The sequence below is a fragment of the Pteropus alecto genome, unplaced genomic scaffold (assembly GCF_000325575.1).
Source record: "Pteropus alecto unplaced genomic scaffold, ASM32557v1 scaffold239, whole genome shotgun sequence".
Classification (NCBI taxonomy): Eukaryota; Metazoa; Chordata; class Mammalia; order Chiroptera; family Pteropodidae; genus Pteropus; species Pteropus alecto.
This window is the reverse complement of record NW_006494613.1, coordinates 2,575,089-2,590,408: the sequence shown is the minus strand read 5'-3', so window position 1 is coordinate 2,590,408 and position 15,320 is coordinate 2,575,089. Positions and strand designations below refer to the sequence as shown.

The 15,320-nt window shown below is 32.2% G+C and overlaps 1 protein-coding gene across 6 annotated transcripts in view; it reads left to right on the top strand.

Moving 5' to 3' along the window:
• Positions 1 to 15,320, top strand: part of USP25 (ubiquitin specific peptidase 25) — a 91,410-nt gene that overhangs the window by 5,917 nt on the left and 70,173 nt on the right. For 3 of the 6 annotated variants that reach the window (XM_025042464.1, XM_025042463.1, XM_025042469.1), the window contains 2 exons: positions 1,212 to 1,295; positions 9,107 to 9,230. The exons of 1 other annotated variant lie outside the window; for it this stretch is intronic. In XM_025042464.1, the coding sequence (XP_024898232.1) occupies positions 1,226 to 1,295; positions 9,107 to 9,230 (194 nt within the window). In that variant the 5' untranslated portion in view covers positions 1,212 to 1,225. The remainder of the gene's footprint in view (positions 1 to 1,211; positions 1,296 to 9,106; positions 9,231 to 15,320) is intronic. 2 more of the 6 variants (XM_025042466.1, XM_025042465.1) reach the window with 1 other exon arrangement.

Here is a 15,320-nt window from a genome sequence, read left to right as displayed (position 1 = left end):
ATTACAAATAGCTATGTATTTAAACACAGGCCTCTATTGAAAAAATTGTGTACGTGCTGAAGGAGTGTGTAGTACGGGAGTAATCAGAGTATGGGGAGGTTTTCTAGATATAAAAACCCTTTATGAGCATTTTTTAAATTTTATGTGAAATATATTGTTATTTGAAAGTTGACCAAAGTTTAACTTATTTCACTTATTTCTTTCCAATATGGCAGGTTTATATTTTTTAATTCTTTTTTTTTTTAAATTTTATGTTTAAGTATAAGTCTGTTATTACCAGGGCTAATGCATAAACAGAGCCTTGCTAACTTTAAGTGTGTTTATCTATAGCAGTGCTGACAAAACATCTTATATTTTGAAATAAAAGTCTCTAATGCAAAATGCATATGATTCCTTATTGATATAATCTGAAATATAGCTGTTTATAACTGAGGGTATCTTTTAGAAGGAATAAAATACATGTTTTTTTTTAATGACTAGAAAAATTTATCTTTTAAACTAACATTCCGTAGAAGTCACATTTGGAACTGGTGGGGAAATTTTCATGTGTGTGTACCCGGGTACATCAGTGGGTAAAGTAAGTCATTCTACTTGATTTGAAGAACACATATTTGTGAACCTTCATTTAATATTGAAGAAGTCATTACATTTTCAGTAATTTGTAGGACAATGATTGGCCTTTTTAGTGCATTTTTACTTTTCAAAGGTTTTTGAGAGAAAAATGAAACATTTCAAGAAAAGCTTGTACTTTGCATAGCAAGGAATTAAGAAGTAGAGTACCTGGAGTCTTTATCTTGCTTTGGTAACATTCCATAGTATAATCTAATACTCAGTTAAATTCTGGGAAAAGGTCAAAATCATTTTTAGTATTATTAGCAAAAATTTTTGGCACCTTTTCTTCATTACTTGGGTCTCTTGTCCATATCGTGGATTATCAAATGAATGCCTTCGACCTCCAGCTTAAATTGGAAATAAAATTGTATTGGCGTTTTGCAGTAAAAAAGTATTAATGCAAAGGAGACTAGGAAATAATGCAGGATATTCAGAGATCATAAGTGTACTTAATAGTCAGAGGAGAGATTCTGTGCAATTTTTGTGTCATGGCAAAGTCTCATAGTCATGACCATACAAAGCTTTTGCCCAGTTTGAAATCAAATAGTAATATTCTTTCTTTCGTGACCACTAAATTCTTCTGAACTTTTTTAAAACAGGAAAAAAACAGTATATGCCCGCCAGAACAAGATGTGCCACAATTGAGCAATCAAAGTATGGATCAAAAGATAAGAGGGATTTAGGTAGGTAATTTTAACACAGAAAGTAATGCCACATATTGGCTTAAGTTTTAGAGAAATTGGTATAACACATTGGAATGAGTGTTAAGTGGTCGACTCCACAAATTTAGCATTAGTGTATTTTTTCCCCTCAAAATGAACTTGAATTATCTTGTAAGGATTGCCTAGAAAGTGAGAAAAATATTGAAGTTCTTTCCTAGAATTCTGGTTTTTGTTATAGTCATTAGTCAGCTTAAAAGTGATTTAAAGCACAAATAATAAATAGATTTAAATCTAGTGCTATCATTCCTACTGAGGGTAAATAACAGGTTAAGTAGTATAGGATTATATTAATTGAACACTGATATCTTTTCCATTCCTCAAATGTATTAAACAAGTGACTGCAGATAGGAAAAAAAAAAAAAAAAAGAATGCCATGAAAGTAAATCATTTTTCCCATAGAGATTTCTAATATATTAAATTATTTTGAAGATTCACCAAAAGTCCAGATTAAGCTTAAAAATGAGATGTTACAGTGGTGTGAAGTCACTTGTAACCGATTGGATAGAATTAGGTTTACATCCTATTGGACATGTACTATAAAAATGACTTGTATAACTTTATGAATTTTCTTTCAATTTAGGGCAGAACGATAGCCCTGGTCTTTGAACTCTTTGTTGACTAATACAGAATGTTAACTTTATTTTTGTTCACAATCCAAGTTGGAAAACAGTAAAATTGATGACAAAATTCAGGAATTGCTCCTTTACTATTTACTTTCCTTACCTACCAATGCCGCCATTATAATTTTAGCATCTATTAAAAAAAGAACAAGACCATTTAGAGCTGAGCTGTTCAACATAGTTGCCGATAGCAACTGTAAATGTAAATTAATACTAAATAATATTAAAATTCAGTTCTCTCTCTCTCTCTCTTGCACTAGACACATTTTAAGTGCTCAATACTAGTCACATGTGACTAATGGCTACTGTATTAGACAGTACAGATAAAAGTACATTTCTGTTATCACGGAAAGTTCTATTGGACATCACTGTTTTAGAGATCTCAGTTCAACAGTGAGAAGATTGGAAAAGTAGGAACATCTTAAAAGCTGAGGGCAGAGTAGAATAGGAGAATGTTTATGTCTTCTTGCTTTTAAATATCCTTTTAACATAACTTATTATGCTATTTGTTCTTTCACTTACTAGAAAAAAATTTTAGATGGATAAAGCATGTTTTCAAGTCTTCTAATTAGTTCACTGTGAAGATGCCTTACTAAATTTTATCTCTTCTACAGTTTAGATATTAACTTTAATTTGCTTAACTTTTCTTTGTTTATTGCCTACTACGTATCAAATACTTTCTTTAGGCCATTAAAAAACACAGAGAGTTTCAGTTTACATAGGTGGAAGACAGTAAAATAAATAATGTCAGGTAGTGATAAGTTTATGAAGAACGTTAGAACGGGGTAAAGGGACAGAGGGTAATGGTGTGGTTGTAGGTCAGGCAGGGATATGGTATTTTAGATAGAGGGCTGGTAAGGGAATGTCTCTTGAATGAGGTCACATTTGTACATATAACCTGAGTGCAGTGAGGGAGTAAACCATCCCAGACTATCACCTCAAGGCAGGATTGTATTTGGCCGACATGTTGATAGTGAGGACATAACCATGGTTGAATCAGAGAGTGAGGGTGAGAATGGCAATATTCTCATTTCTGGTCCCCTGCTAACCAGCTCTGTGTTTATATTTGCCTCTCTCTTAAGAGCACCCACATTGCTTCTGGCAACCTAGTGTTCTTTTTCTTTTCTACAGCTCTTCCTAATTTCCCAAAACAATTAGTTTGCAGTTCTATCAGTTTTTTAATGCATATTTTTTCCTTTAGTTGCTCCTACCCTGGTATATATTCTTATTACAACTCTTCTCAGACTCTTGTTCAACTACTTTAACTACTGACAGTGTTCTTTCTACTTTTGTCACTACCCTGTCTAGAAATCTTTGCTAGTGGTAAATATAAATTTGGCTTACTTAAAAAAATTATTCCCCTTATGTTTAGCCCTATATAGATAAGGAAAACAATAGAAAAACTTTTTTTCTTTCTAAAATCAAAATCTTTGCATATATTGCAGTTCAACTGGATTATGAACTAAATTAGGTTTTGTGAATTGATTTCAATACCTCATTTTTATTGAAAATACTGTTTTCATGGGAAAATCAATTATGAGTTATAAACAATTGTATACATTTGAAGTCTGATAATTGTTAAGCTGATGTCTGCCTATATTTTGGAGTTAGCAGACAAGTATTTGGTAGTATTTAAGTTTTACTCAAATGGTGATTATTTAGAAGGCGAAAGACTTATTAGGGTGCAGTTATGTTTGGGTATATGTATATTTCTGATTTTACAGGAAAAAATCTTTTAATTTGGGCAGTCTTGAAAATGTTAGAGACTACTGTTTATAGGCTTTTGTAACGTGATTTTTCTACAGTGTTATTCAAAACTAACATGCTTGTGCTTTTGAGTTGGTTCACACTAATACAAGAGGGAGGGTTGGTCAAAACAGAGTTTAGCATTTTTCCAAGGTCCTCTCTCTTGGCACAGATACAAAAATATTCATAATACTTTGGTACTTGGATGGAATTGTTACATAGGCTAAATTTTTATAATTGACTTTTGCTAATTATAAGTAGTTTAAAGCCAAGCTTATTCTCTGTTCTCTTTTGAGCATAAGCAAATATGAAAATCAGAGGGCTAGTTTTCATTATGAAATTGATAGTTCATTACATGTTTTATAGCAGTTGTTCTGCTAACTCCAGAAAAAGAAGAAATTCAGGTTTAACCATTCTATTGAACTAATATTTTATTTTCTTAATGTCTTGTCTTATAATCATATGTATTCAGTATGCGAGTAGGTTATAATAGTCTTCTTTCAGGATTGCCATATTGTTCTAAAGTATCCTATGTAAAGAAGCAACTTTATGGGGGTAATAGGAACATCATGGAGAAAATTATTGTAACTATAGTGAAACTATAGATAATAAACAAACGTTCTTCATTACTTGAAGAAGTCTCAGCTTTTCAGTTAAGGACCAGAAGTTTCTGGTCAGCTAACCTTTCTAGCAGTAAAGACGACTATTGCTTGTTTCTTCCTCTGCTCGTATTCAACAATACTTCTGACACCAGATGTGTTTTTTCCTGGACAATTCAACACTAGCTGGGTATCCTTCAATTCAATTCAATTCAATTCAATTCAGTTCAGTTCAGTTCAGTTCAGTTGATCTATCAACCTAGATAAGATCCCACAAGTTAAGGGCTGAGTCCCACAAGACTGTCCCCATTTTAGATGCCATTCACAAGTAATGAGTCCCCAGGTTACTGTACAAATTGGGTTCTCATGACTCCTCAAGTTTGATAATTTACTGTAATGGTTCACAGAACTCAGGAAAACACTTAATGTTTACAGTTTTATTATGTAATAAAGGACATGATAAAGGATACAGATGAATAGCCAGGTGAAGAGGTACATAAGGAAGGGTCCCAAGTGCAGAAGTATCTGTCTTGTGGAGTTCGGGTGCACCACCCTCCCAGCATGTGGATATGCTCCTAGCATCTTTATCACTTACCTTCCTCCTTGAATGGATTGTTTACCCATGCATGATTTTATAACATCGTGCATTGGTAATTTGGAAGATTCTCTTCCAAGTGTTGGAAGAATATCTGCATTATAAAACACATTGAAATTGTTACTATCATTTGATTTCATCAGAAAAGCCTTTAAGTCTTGGGACAATATCAAACTCATCGTGGCGAAAACAAGTTTAATGATGTTCTTATTTTTGCTTGAAAATTCCATATTGATCATTGGCAACAAATACTCTTATTTGTTCTCCAAGTGACAGGCTCACTTTGTTTATTTTTGAGAAAATGTCTGCCAAATACTGAAGTATGAATAATCATAGTTTGCAGTTTGTCATTGTTTTTTCAAGTAAAAATAGTGTTCCATGAAAAAAGTCAGCTAGTTCAGTTTGCACCTCAAGCATTGCATTGGTATTCGTATTTTTAGCAACAGCATACTTTGGATATAGAGTAGAAGTACTACCTATTTTTGTCACATAGTATTAAAGAACATGTAAATCAAGTTTTCAATTTAATAAAATTAATTTCTTCCTTTTTATCAAGGATTTAAGAGAAAATGACTTTTTTTACTAGTAAGCATGCACAGTTATGAGTAATACAGTGAATTGTACACTCAACTTGGTGTTCCTGCCTTGATCAGTGCTAAGATACTGCAGTTTCAGGCACTCTTGTTTTGCATCATCAGTGCAAATATGATAACAGTAGAATAGGCAAGTAACATGTTTTATTATAAGAATATCAAGTATTATAATGAGAATTATTTTTTTACTTAAGGAACCCGCTTCTGTCAGGATCCTGGGGATCCACAGGGATCTATGAACCACGCTTGGAGAACTGCTAGTATGGAGGAAAGACCACTTGATTTAATAGTTAAAAGACTTAAATTGAAGCCTGTCTACCATTCTTTATTCTTATATTAGACTGTTTCTTAGAACTTTAGTTACCCTATTTATGAAATAGGGTTAAAACATCTCTCCTTGTCATTTGCTTTATGTTGCTTTAGTTATAATTGAAAAATTATGAAGATCTCTAAGTTGTTGCTATTTCTGAATGAGTTTTTTGCTCTATCTAGTTTAGTTTACTTGTCAATCATTCATGAGACAGTAAACACTCCAGATACTTTCAAAGAAGAAAGTTTTTTACTTATTTTTAATTTTTTAAATTTAAGTATAGTTGTTATACAATTTATCTTGGTTATATTAATTTCAAGTATACAATATAATGATTTGACATTTTAATACCTTACAATGTGATCACTCCGCTAATTCTAGTAATTGTCTGTCACCATGTAAACTTATCGCAATATTATTGACTATATTCCCCTACCCCTTTTCACCTATCCTTCACCCCTCCCTTCTGGTAACCATCTCTTTGGTCTCCGTTTCTATGTCTGTTTTTATTTTGTTTGTTTTGTTCTGTTTTTAAAATCTGCATGTAAGTGAAACCATACATTTTTCTTTCTATTTCTAACTTATTTGACTTAACCTAATACTTTCTAGATCCATCCGTGTTGTTGTGAATGGCAAGATTTCATTTTTTTTATTGCTGTGTAACATTCCATTGTATACATGTACCACATCTTCTTTTCCAGTGATCTATCAGTGGACAACTAGGTTGCTTTCATATCTTGTCTATTGTAAATAATGCTTCAGTGAACACAGGGTGCATACATCTTTTTGAATTAGTGTTTTTGTTTTTGTTTTGGATAAATGTCTAGAAATGAAATTGAAGGGTCGTGTGTGTGTGTGTGTGTGTGTGTGTGTGTGTTTAGTTTTTTGGGTTTTTTTTTGTTTTTTTTTTGTTTTTTTTTTTTTAGTTTTTCGAGGAATCTCCATACCATAGGAGCCGCATCAGTTTGCATTCCCATCAACTTTGCAGAAGGGTTCCCTTTTCTCCACATTCTCACCAACACGTTATTTGTTGACTTTCTGTTAATAGTCACTCTGACTGGTACGAGGTGGTATCCCATGGTTTAAATTTAAAACAGGATTCTGTTCTTCACAAATCACTGGAAGGGCTGGTGGAAGAATCTGTAGCTTGGCCTTCTGAAATGACTTCCAGATTTTCACAGGACTGGTCAGTCAAGGAAGCTACTCCCTCTGCCACAGTCAGGAAGGTAGTGAATCAGGAGGCTGCCACTGAGACTCCTGATTCAAGAACATACATCTGTAGCTGTAGCCCAGGGACTAAGCAGCCAGGATTAGGTAACTGCCACTGAGCTGTGCCTAGACATTCAAATGCAGAGTCTAATTGCCACTTCCCTATCTTTTGACATCCCTGAAACTGGAAAATGGACACTGGGATGCTACCGTGGAACAACCCTCATTTGTTCAATCATGTTGGAGAAAACAGCCAACAGCAGCAGGATAATCGCTTCCTCCTCACTTTTACTTTCCAAATCTCATTTTAATGCATCCACTTGGTAGACTCTAAATTTTATTCAGAGCTTTAACCAAGAAATCAAGAACATAGATTTGTTTTCTACTTTCAAACTTCTGTAGTTGAAGAAAACCTTCTAGGAGGATGAGAGAATCGAGTCTGAGGGCTAATTGATTATATCCCCCAAATCTGTTTTTCTGCTGCTTTGTGCTTTTCAAATTATTTCCCGTACTTTCATTATTGTTTTACTCACCTAAGTTATAGTCATTATTTAATGACCATGATAATTCTCATTTTATGAGGCCGTTTCATGCCTCTCTAGTCCTAGCTGTGCGTCTTCATCAATATTTGAGTTGTGCTGAAAGGCTACACCCAGGTGACACCCATCTACAGCTGTGGTCTAGGTGGACTTAGAGTTTGTAAGCCAGACTTAGGAAACCTTTGGTCTGCTGGTGTGTGTAGACAAGCTCTATCATTTCAGTTACCTTGTTTGTTCCACATTTTATTTGATGGAACACCTTCCATGGCTAACTATTATTTCTAATATTCTTGTAAAGTACTGTTTGGAGAAAAAAGTGTGGATAACAGTAAAAGTAGATTTTTTTTTTTGAAACTGTCATATATATTATTTCTTGCTCATTAAGTATAGGATTTCTTTTCTAGTATCTTTATAAAACCTTGTAGCTAGATGGTAAAATGCAGGTACCTTATCTCCCACTCCCTACCCATTTTATTTGTTTCTCTCTGATAAAATTTCAGGATTACACAAAAAAAATAATTTTAACATGTCTCAAATACAAATAAAATCAATATAAAACTTGTCCAAAATATCAATAAGCATAATTCCAACCACACAAAAATAAGGTAATAACAGTTATACTTCTTTTCTCTTTCTCATAATATTGTGTTGTAATCCTCTACTTAGCAACATATTATAGTTTCTGTTATTTAAATGATAATAACAATATTACTGGCATCTTTTGGGTTAAAGAAATTGACCAGTTTGTATTGGGGAATTGGATTAAAAAGTGGTTTTTCTGAAAATGGTTATAGTTATAGCCTTTATTCTTTGGAAAAAAGAATTCTTATAGCATCAAGACTATTTTCTTTTGTTAAAAAAGAAAACTCACTTATTCGTATATTTCTTTTTGTGAAATGAAATCCTTTTTTAAAAAATTAAAAAACTGCATGTTTATTAAATAATTCAGAGGATACAGAAGTTTTTAATATAGAAATAAAAGATCCTTACATTTTTCTCCTCCCACAACCCTCTTCAAAATTAACCACTGTTAATAGTTTGGTACATACTTCCAGACATTAAAAAATATATAAGTAAACATATACATGTAGTTGATTAGTTTCTAAAAACATAATTTTGAGAGCTCAGTTGTTAAATTATTATACTTTGGTAGATAATGTCTAAGGAGTAGTATGGATGAACTGTAGTGTATTTGGGTTAACTTTGGAAAGCATAAATATAATTGTTTAATTATGTCGATTTCAATTTTTGTTAATAAATTTTTTTAGCATTTTTTTCTGCTCATTAGTTTTTAATCAGAGACTTCATGGTAAATATTGAAATTCCTCTGCAATGAAAAATATGCTGTATTGCTTTAGGTATATTTTAGAGAAAAACATTACATTTTGAAGTATAACCAATTTACAGTGGTTTTGCATTCTCTTCAGAGAGGCTCTTACACAGAATTAAGTTGGTGCTGACTTTGATTTGAAAGCATATATTGAGTATAAAATCTCCATGATAAGAATTACCTTTCATTTGTTTGACTTTTGATTTTGAGAAAGATAGTTTTGCTTTTCAGATGTGATTGATCTCACTGGAGATGATAAAGATGATCTTCAGAGAGCAATTGCCTTGAGTTTGGCGGAATCAAACAGGGCATTCAGGGAGACTGGAATAACTGATGAGGAGCAAGCCATTAGCAGGTAAAAACATAATTTGTATAAAGTAGATATAAGTACTATTTATAAATAGAAATAATAATTGGCTTTAATTTCAAAACACACAAAGATATACTTTGTTATTCTAAATAAACTATTAATATACTTCAGTATTGTTTTTATATTTTATGTAACCAAAAATTTCATATTGTAGCTCCAGTTGCATTTGAGGCTTAATAGATTTTTAGGATTTTGAAATGGCATTATGTGTCATTAAATTCGGGTGTATATTTTAATATTTCTTTGATTTTTTTCCTTTCTTCCCCTATTTCTTTTTGGCTACATTGTCCAATTCAATTTATAGTCATTTATATTAGATGTCAGTAAAACTATTCTGCAAAGGACCTATAGTAAATATTTTAGGCTTTGTTGGCTATATGGTTGCTGTCACAATTACCCACTCTGGTGGTGTAGTGCAAAAGCAGCTACAGATGATACTTAATTTAATGAGTATGGCGGTGTTCCAATAAAGCTTTATTTATCAAAACAGGCTGCCAGCTATATTTGCTCATGACCCATAGTTTGCCAACCTCTGATCTATAATATGATAGTATATTTACAGGGTTTTTTTTTTAATCGGCAAGATCCCAAGATGTGTGATAGAAAGCATCTTTTGATTTTAGTTTGAAACAGTTTGGTCCACTAGAGGATTAAATAAATAAATTTTATCACAAAACAATATTGATTTTTAAAAAAAAAAAAATTTAAATTATAATCTTCTAAACAACTCTTTAGGAACTCATTAGTAACTCTTACTGAAGAAGAAATTTTATCTGTTAAGAGGTTAAACGATTTGCCAAAGGCACACAGGTTGGTAGCAAACTGTACCAGCTTTCTCAGATATTATCCCTGGGCACAATATCAGTAGTATACTTCTTAGTAATCCGAAATTACTGTACGTTAGGAGATGTCTTAAAATTCTTTGTTTAATAAAGGTACATAATTTTTTTTAGTAATATTTTGAAGTGTCTACTACTTTGGAAAGTACCTTGTAAGACATTGTATTAAGATAGAAGAACTTGATTAAAATCCATAACCTCTTTATTTGTGGCTAATATTATTTAATGCCAGTAATTTAAATGAAAACCAAAAATGCATAGGCTGTTTTTAGACATTTTAGTTAGGCTTATTTTGTGAAGGATTTGGAGAAATTATAAAATTAGTTTTGTCTTAAAAAATAGATTGGAAAGAAATAACTATCTTGAATAATTATATGTGTTGATAATACTTAAGCTTTGATGAGGAATGTTTTAAACATGATATACATGAGTTGGATTTCATATTTGAGGGGATTGATCTATTATATGAAAAAGATTATAAAATCGAATATATGCTGCAATACAGATATTTTAGAAAGCAAATGTATGTTTTTGTTTATATGAATTTATATTAGAATACAAATTAAAAAATCTGAAAGCTTATATACCAAACAGTATAAGCAGTTTCATATTATACTTTCTAATTTTAAAACGATATGTACTAATTAGACAGTGAAAGGTAAAAATAACTTAAAAATTAGAGGATTAAGATTATTCCTAATGTGTTAAGTTCAATGTATATGTTATATATTGTTTTAGATACTCATTTTTGTCCTAATGAGAAAAAAAATCTCTTAAGATAATGCTCTTTTTTATTCTTGGTCCTTTAATTTCTAATGTACTTTTAAAATAGTAAATATTTTATAAATATTTTTATTATAGGTTACAGAGATTTGGCATAGTGTAAGTTTACATAAAATTGTACTCTGTAGAACTAAAAAGTTGTTAATTTACTGTTGCAAAATATAATTTTTTCTTGGTGTGTATAGGTTTTATAATTAACATTAAAAAAGTTAAGTGCAAAATGTGCAGTTAATAAGCATGTATTTAAATCACATTGTATGAGAAAAAAGGGATTGTGAGAATTTTAAGTAAACTTTTGGCAAAGATATGTTTGTTCCTGGGTTTCATTAAGGCTTAGGACTTAAGTTCAAAAGAGAAAGTGACACATTTTAAATAAGGAAAAAAAAAGTATATATCATACTTAAAAGTAAGTTTAACTATTTGTTCATTACCCAAGTTCACATGACAAAATCTTGCCAAATTAAATTCTAGAATCATTTGACTGTGGTTATATTTCAATAGACATGCTTTCATATGAATTCACATACTTGGAATACTACATTTTATATAATTAGATGAGATAAAGCCTGTCTTTTTTACATCTTACAATCCTGTGTTTAGGCACGCATAAATTTCATGGTATAATTTCTTAAACATTTTTAAACTGTGCTTTTTAATATAATTACTCCTTAGTTTTAGGAGCGGATGTATTTATAATTATCTCTTGGTTGTCATTGCTTAGGTAGGGAACAAGGGAACAGGTAGAGTATGGATAGGTGAAATTTGCTAATAAACTACATTGTAACTGGCTTGTGTCTATAGCATATTTCTTGTGAAAATGGCTTGCCTCATGAAGTGACTTTGAACTAGCTTGGTAGAAGAAGGGAAGGCTAGGTTCTAGTTAGAATTTTTAAAAAGAGCACACTTCCAGCTATTTCAAGAAATATGATAGACTAAGACACATTTTTCTAGTGGAAACAACCAGAATGTATTGTTTCTTTGGGATATAAAATTTATTAAGATCTTCTTAAAAGTATTACAGAATTCTTAAGATAATAAAGACTAAAATCAAAGTGAAAGATGGAATCCTAAGGAGTAAGTTTGGACCATTGAAAGTCTTTTTTTGACATAATGTATTTGCCTGTGTGTATAAACTTGAACTTTAGTTATGATATCCTTTTAGAATATGGGATAAAGAAGTCTCAGGCCATCATCTATGTAAGGTGGGAGCTTTAACAGGAATTCATTCCCCTGATTAATTTTTTATGCCAGGGGATGACATATTCACAATAAGGGTAAAATAAAAATTAGCACCCCCCGCTTCAAAACCCCTAATGTACTACATAGAAAGTTGCTTTGGCTCAGAGGGGTGCTGTTGGAGGTAATGGAACTTGCCCCTGAGAATTTGTACCATGGTTTTACAGCTGAAATCTATGTCACTTTATTGATCCAATAAATCTTCACTTGGGAATTTAGTTTTAAAAGATTAGATTCGTGTTGTCTCTAAGTCCTGGCAAAATCAAAAATACATTCTCTGTCTAGGAAGGTGTCTTTATCTATAGCTTCAAAGAATCCTCTTCAGTAACTTTTGAATCTATACAATCCCCACCAGTAAAAATTACCAAACATACTTAGAAAAAAGTTATCATGAGAATCAGCAAAAATGCACCCATTTGTTTAAATATTGTGATTGAAAGAACTGTGCTTTAGCTTTTAAAGGAAATAAATGCTTGAAAATATGACCTAGCACATGTGAAAAAGAACTGAAAATATCTTTTGGAAATAAAAATTAGAATTACTAAAGTAAAAAAAAAAGTTTAATAACAGGTTGGATATAGCTAAAGAACATATAAGTAGACTGGAAGATATATAAGAAGAAATTTTTAGCTATAACAGATAGCTAAAAAGGTGGAAAAAAGTTAAAACATGAAAAATGAAGTAAGTCTAACATACGTTAATTGATACTATAGAAGAAGAGAAAGTGGGTCAGAGGCAAAACTTGAAGTAATCACTGAGAATTTTCAAAAGTGAAAAAAATAACCTGTAGTTTCATGAAGACCAACAAATCTCAATTAGGAAAATTAAAAGAAACCAACACTTAGATTCATTATAATGATACTGAATCTGACAATGATGTACTTTTTATCTATAAAAGTTGAAAAGATGAAACAGATTAGTTTCAAGGGCCATGCAGCTATGGCCCTTGAAAAGATGAAACAGATTAGTTTCAAGGGCCATGCAGGCCACTTTCTCTTTATTTTACCCTTATTGTCAGCTATGGTCAGAGTTGGCTGATCAGTCTTGAAAAAGTGTCAACAACTGTGAGGTACCACTGATAATCTTAAGAACAGTTGGAGTGGGCAGGGATCGAGGTGATCAAAGGTCTGATGTGGTCAGTCGGCCAAAAGTAGGCAGGAGCTACAACCCATACAATGTGGCCTCCCTCACTGTGAGAAAAACTTTTGGCAGGAGTCATATGTCCGGACATGCAGTGGTAGCCCCTGTGTCAGAAACATAGAATCCCTTAATTTGGACTCAATGATTGTGGACATGTGCCATGATGAATATGATAGATTATAGCAATGGTGGTGACCTGGACAGTGCAAGCTTGATAAGTCCTCTCGTTGGATACAGGCACTATTATATATCACAATAACAAAAATTAAAAAGACTGTTAATACCAGGTGTTAATGAGCATGTACCACAACTAGGAGTATCATACTGATGGTAGGAATGTGTAATGGTATAACCACTTTGGAAAACTGGTAATTACTAATGAATTTCAACATATACTATGCTAGGTCTTAGCATTTCCATGCCTAGGTGTAGACCATTGAGAAAGGAGTGCATAGCAGCTTTATTGATAATAACTAAAAACTGTAAGCAACCAAATATCCATAAGAGCAGAATAGTAAACAGTGGTGGTATATGCACTCAACGGATTACTAAATAATATAATGGAAAAAATTTTCCTAGGACTTGCAAGGATGTGGAGGAATCCTCAAAGCAACATGTCGAGTGAAAGAAACTTGACATAGAAAAATAACAGCCATGTGATTTGATTTATATGATGTTTAAGGACAGGCAAAACTAACTTATGGTGATAGAAGTCAAAATAGTGATTATTGGAAAGATGGAAAAGACACTGCTGACTGAAAAAAGGCATGAGAAAATTTTCTGGAATAATGGAAATTTTCTATTTCTTGATCTGGGTGATGGCCACATGAGTGTATACATATGTAAAAAAACCACTCAGCTGTGTATTTAGGATTTGTGTATCTTATTATATGTAAATTATCCCTCAATAAAGTACTATTACAAAAAAGAATATATTTAGCAATGTTGATTGATAATATAAAAAAATTATATTTCTATATATTAGAAAGACAAGAAGGTGAGATTTTAAAAAGCTATTATTTATAACACATAACATTTTTAAAGACCAGGAATAAATTTAATAAGAAATATACAAGAACTTCCATGAAGAAAATTATTAAATATCATTGAGACACATCAATGAATATTTAATAATTGGAAATATAGTTCATAATTGGAAGAATGAACATTGTAAAACTGGTCAGTTCTCCTTAAATCGACTTACAGGTTTAGTGTGATCCAATCAAAATACCAATAGTTTTTTTTTTTTTAAGAAAATCAACATGATGATCTCTACCTCTCTCCCTTCCTCCCTCCCTCCCTTTTTTTCCTTCCTTTCTCCCACCCTCATTTTCCCTTCCCTTCTCTTCCCTTCCTTTCTTTTCCCTTCCCTCCCCTCCCCTCCCTCCCTCCCTTCCTCCCTCATTTCTTTCCTTCCTTCCTTTTGGCTGATCTATACAGCTTAAATGAAATGGATGTTTTTCAGTATGATGCTTCCCCAAATGGACTTAGATGATCTGAATGAAATGTTTTCAACATTACTGCTATAATTCAATTTAAATAACAGTATGGAACAAATAAAACTAGCCAACAACAGCAACAAAAGAAACCACAATAAGTACCATAAAATTTTAATAGGAAAGTGAACACTTACTTAAATAGGGGCTTTAAACATTCAGTATAATGTGTGAAAGAGAGACAGCAAAACATTTTGTCATCTTTCTATGTTACTGAATACCATGGTTATGACCAGCGTTGGGAAGATAAGAAAGCATGTGCAGTGTAGTGGGGGCTGGCTTTTGATTTGTGGTTTTTGGGGTTGCCTCTCGACGTGCTACATTTCTGTGTAAGCTATTTCTAGATCTGTTTGAGATTTTCAGTGCTTATTTAACTTTTTCTTCTCTCTCTACTGGCAACCTTAATACCTGGAATGTAGCTATTGTATACTCTATACTTAAAAACCTGAGTAATATCACTGACTTTAATTTGATGAGGCTAAGGAAGGAACCTTTATGTAAAACTTAGCTTTATAGAAAGTTTATATTCATTATGCCAGAACTGGACTGTAGAAGGGAGCAAGGGCTTGGGAATAAAGTAG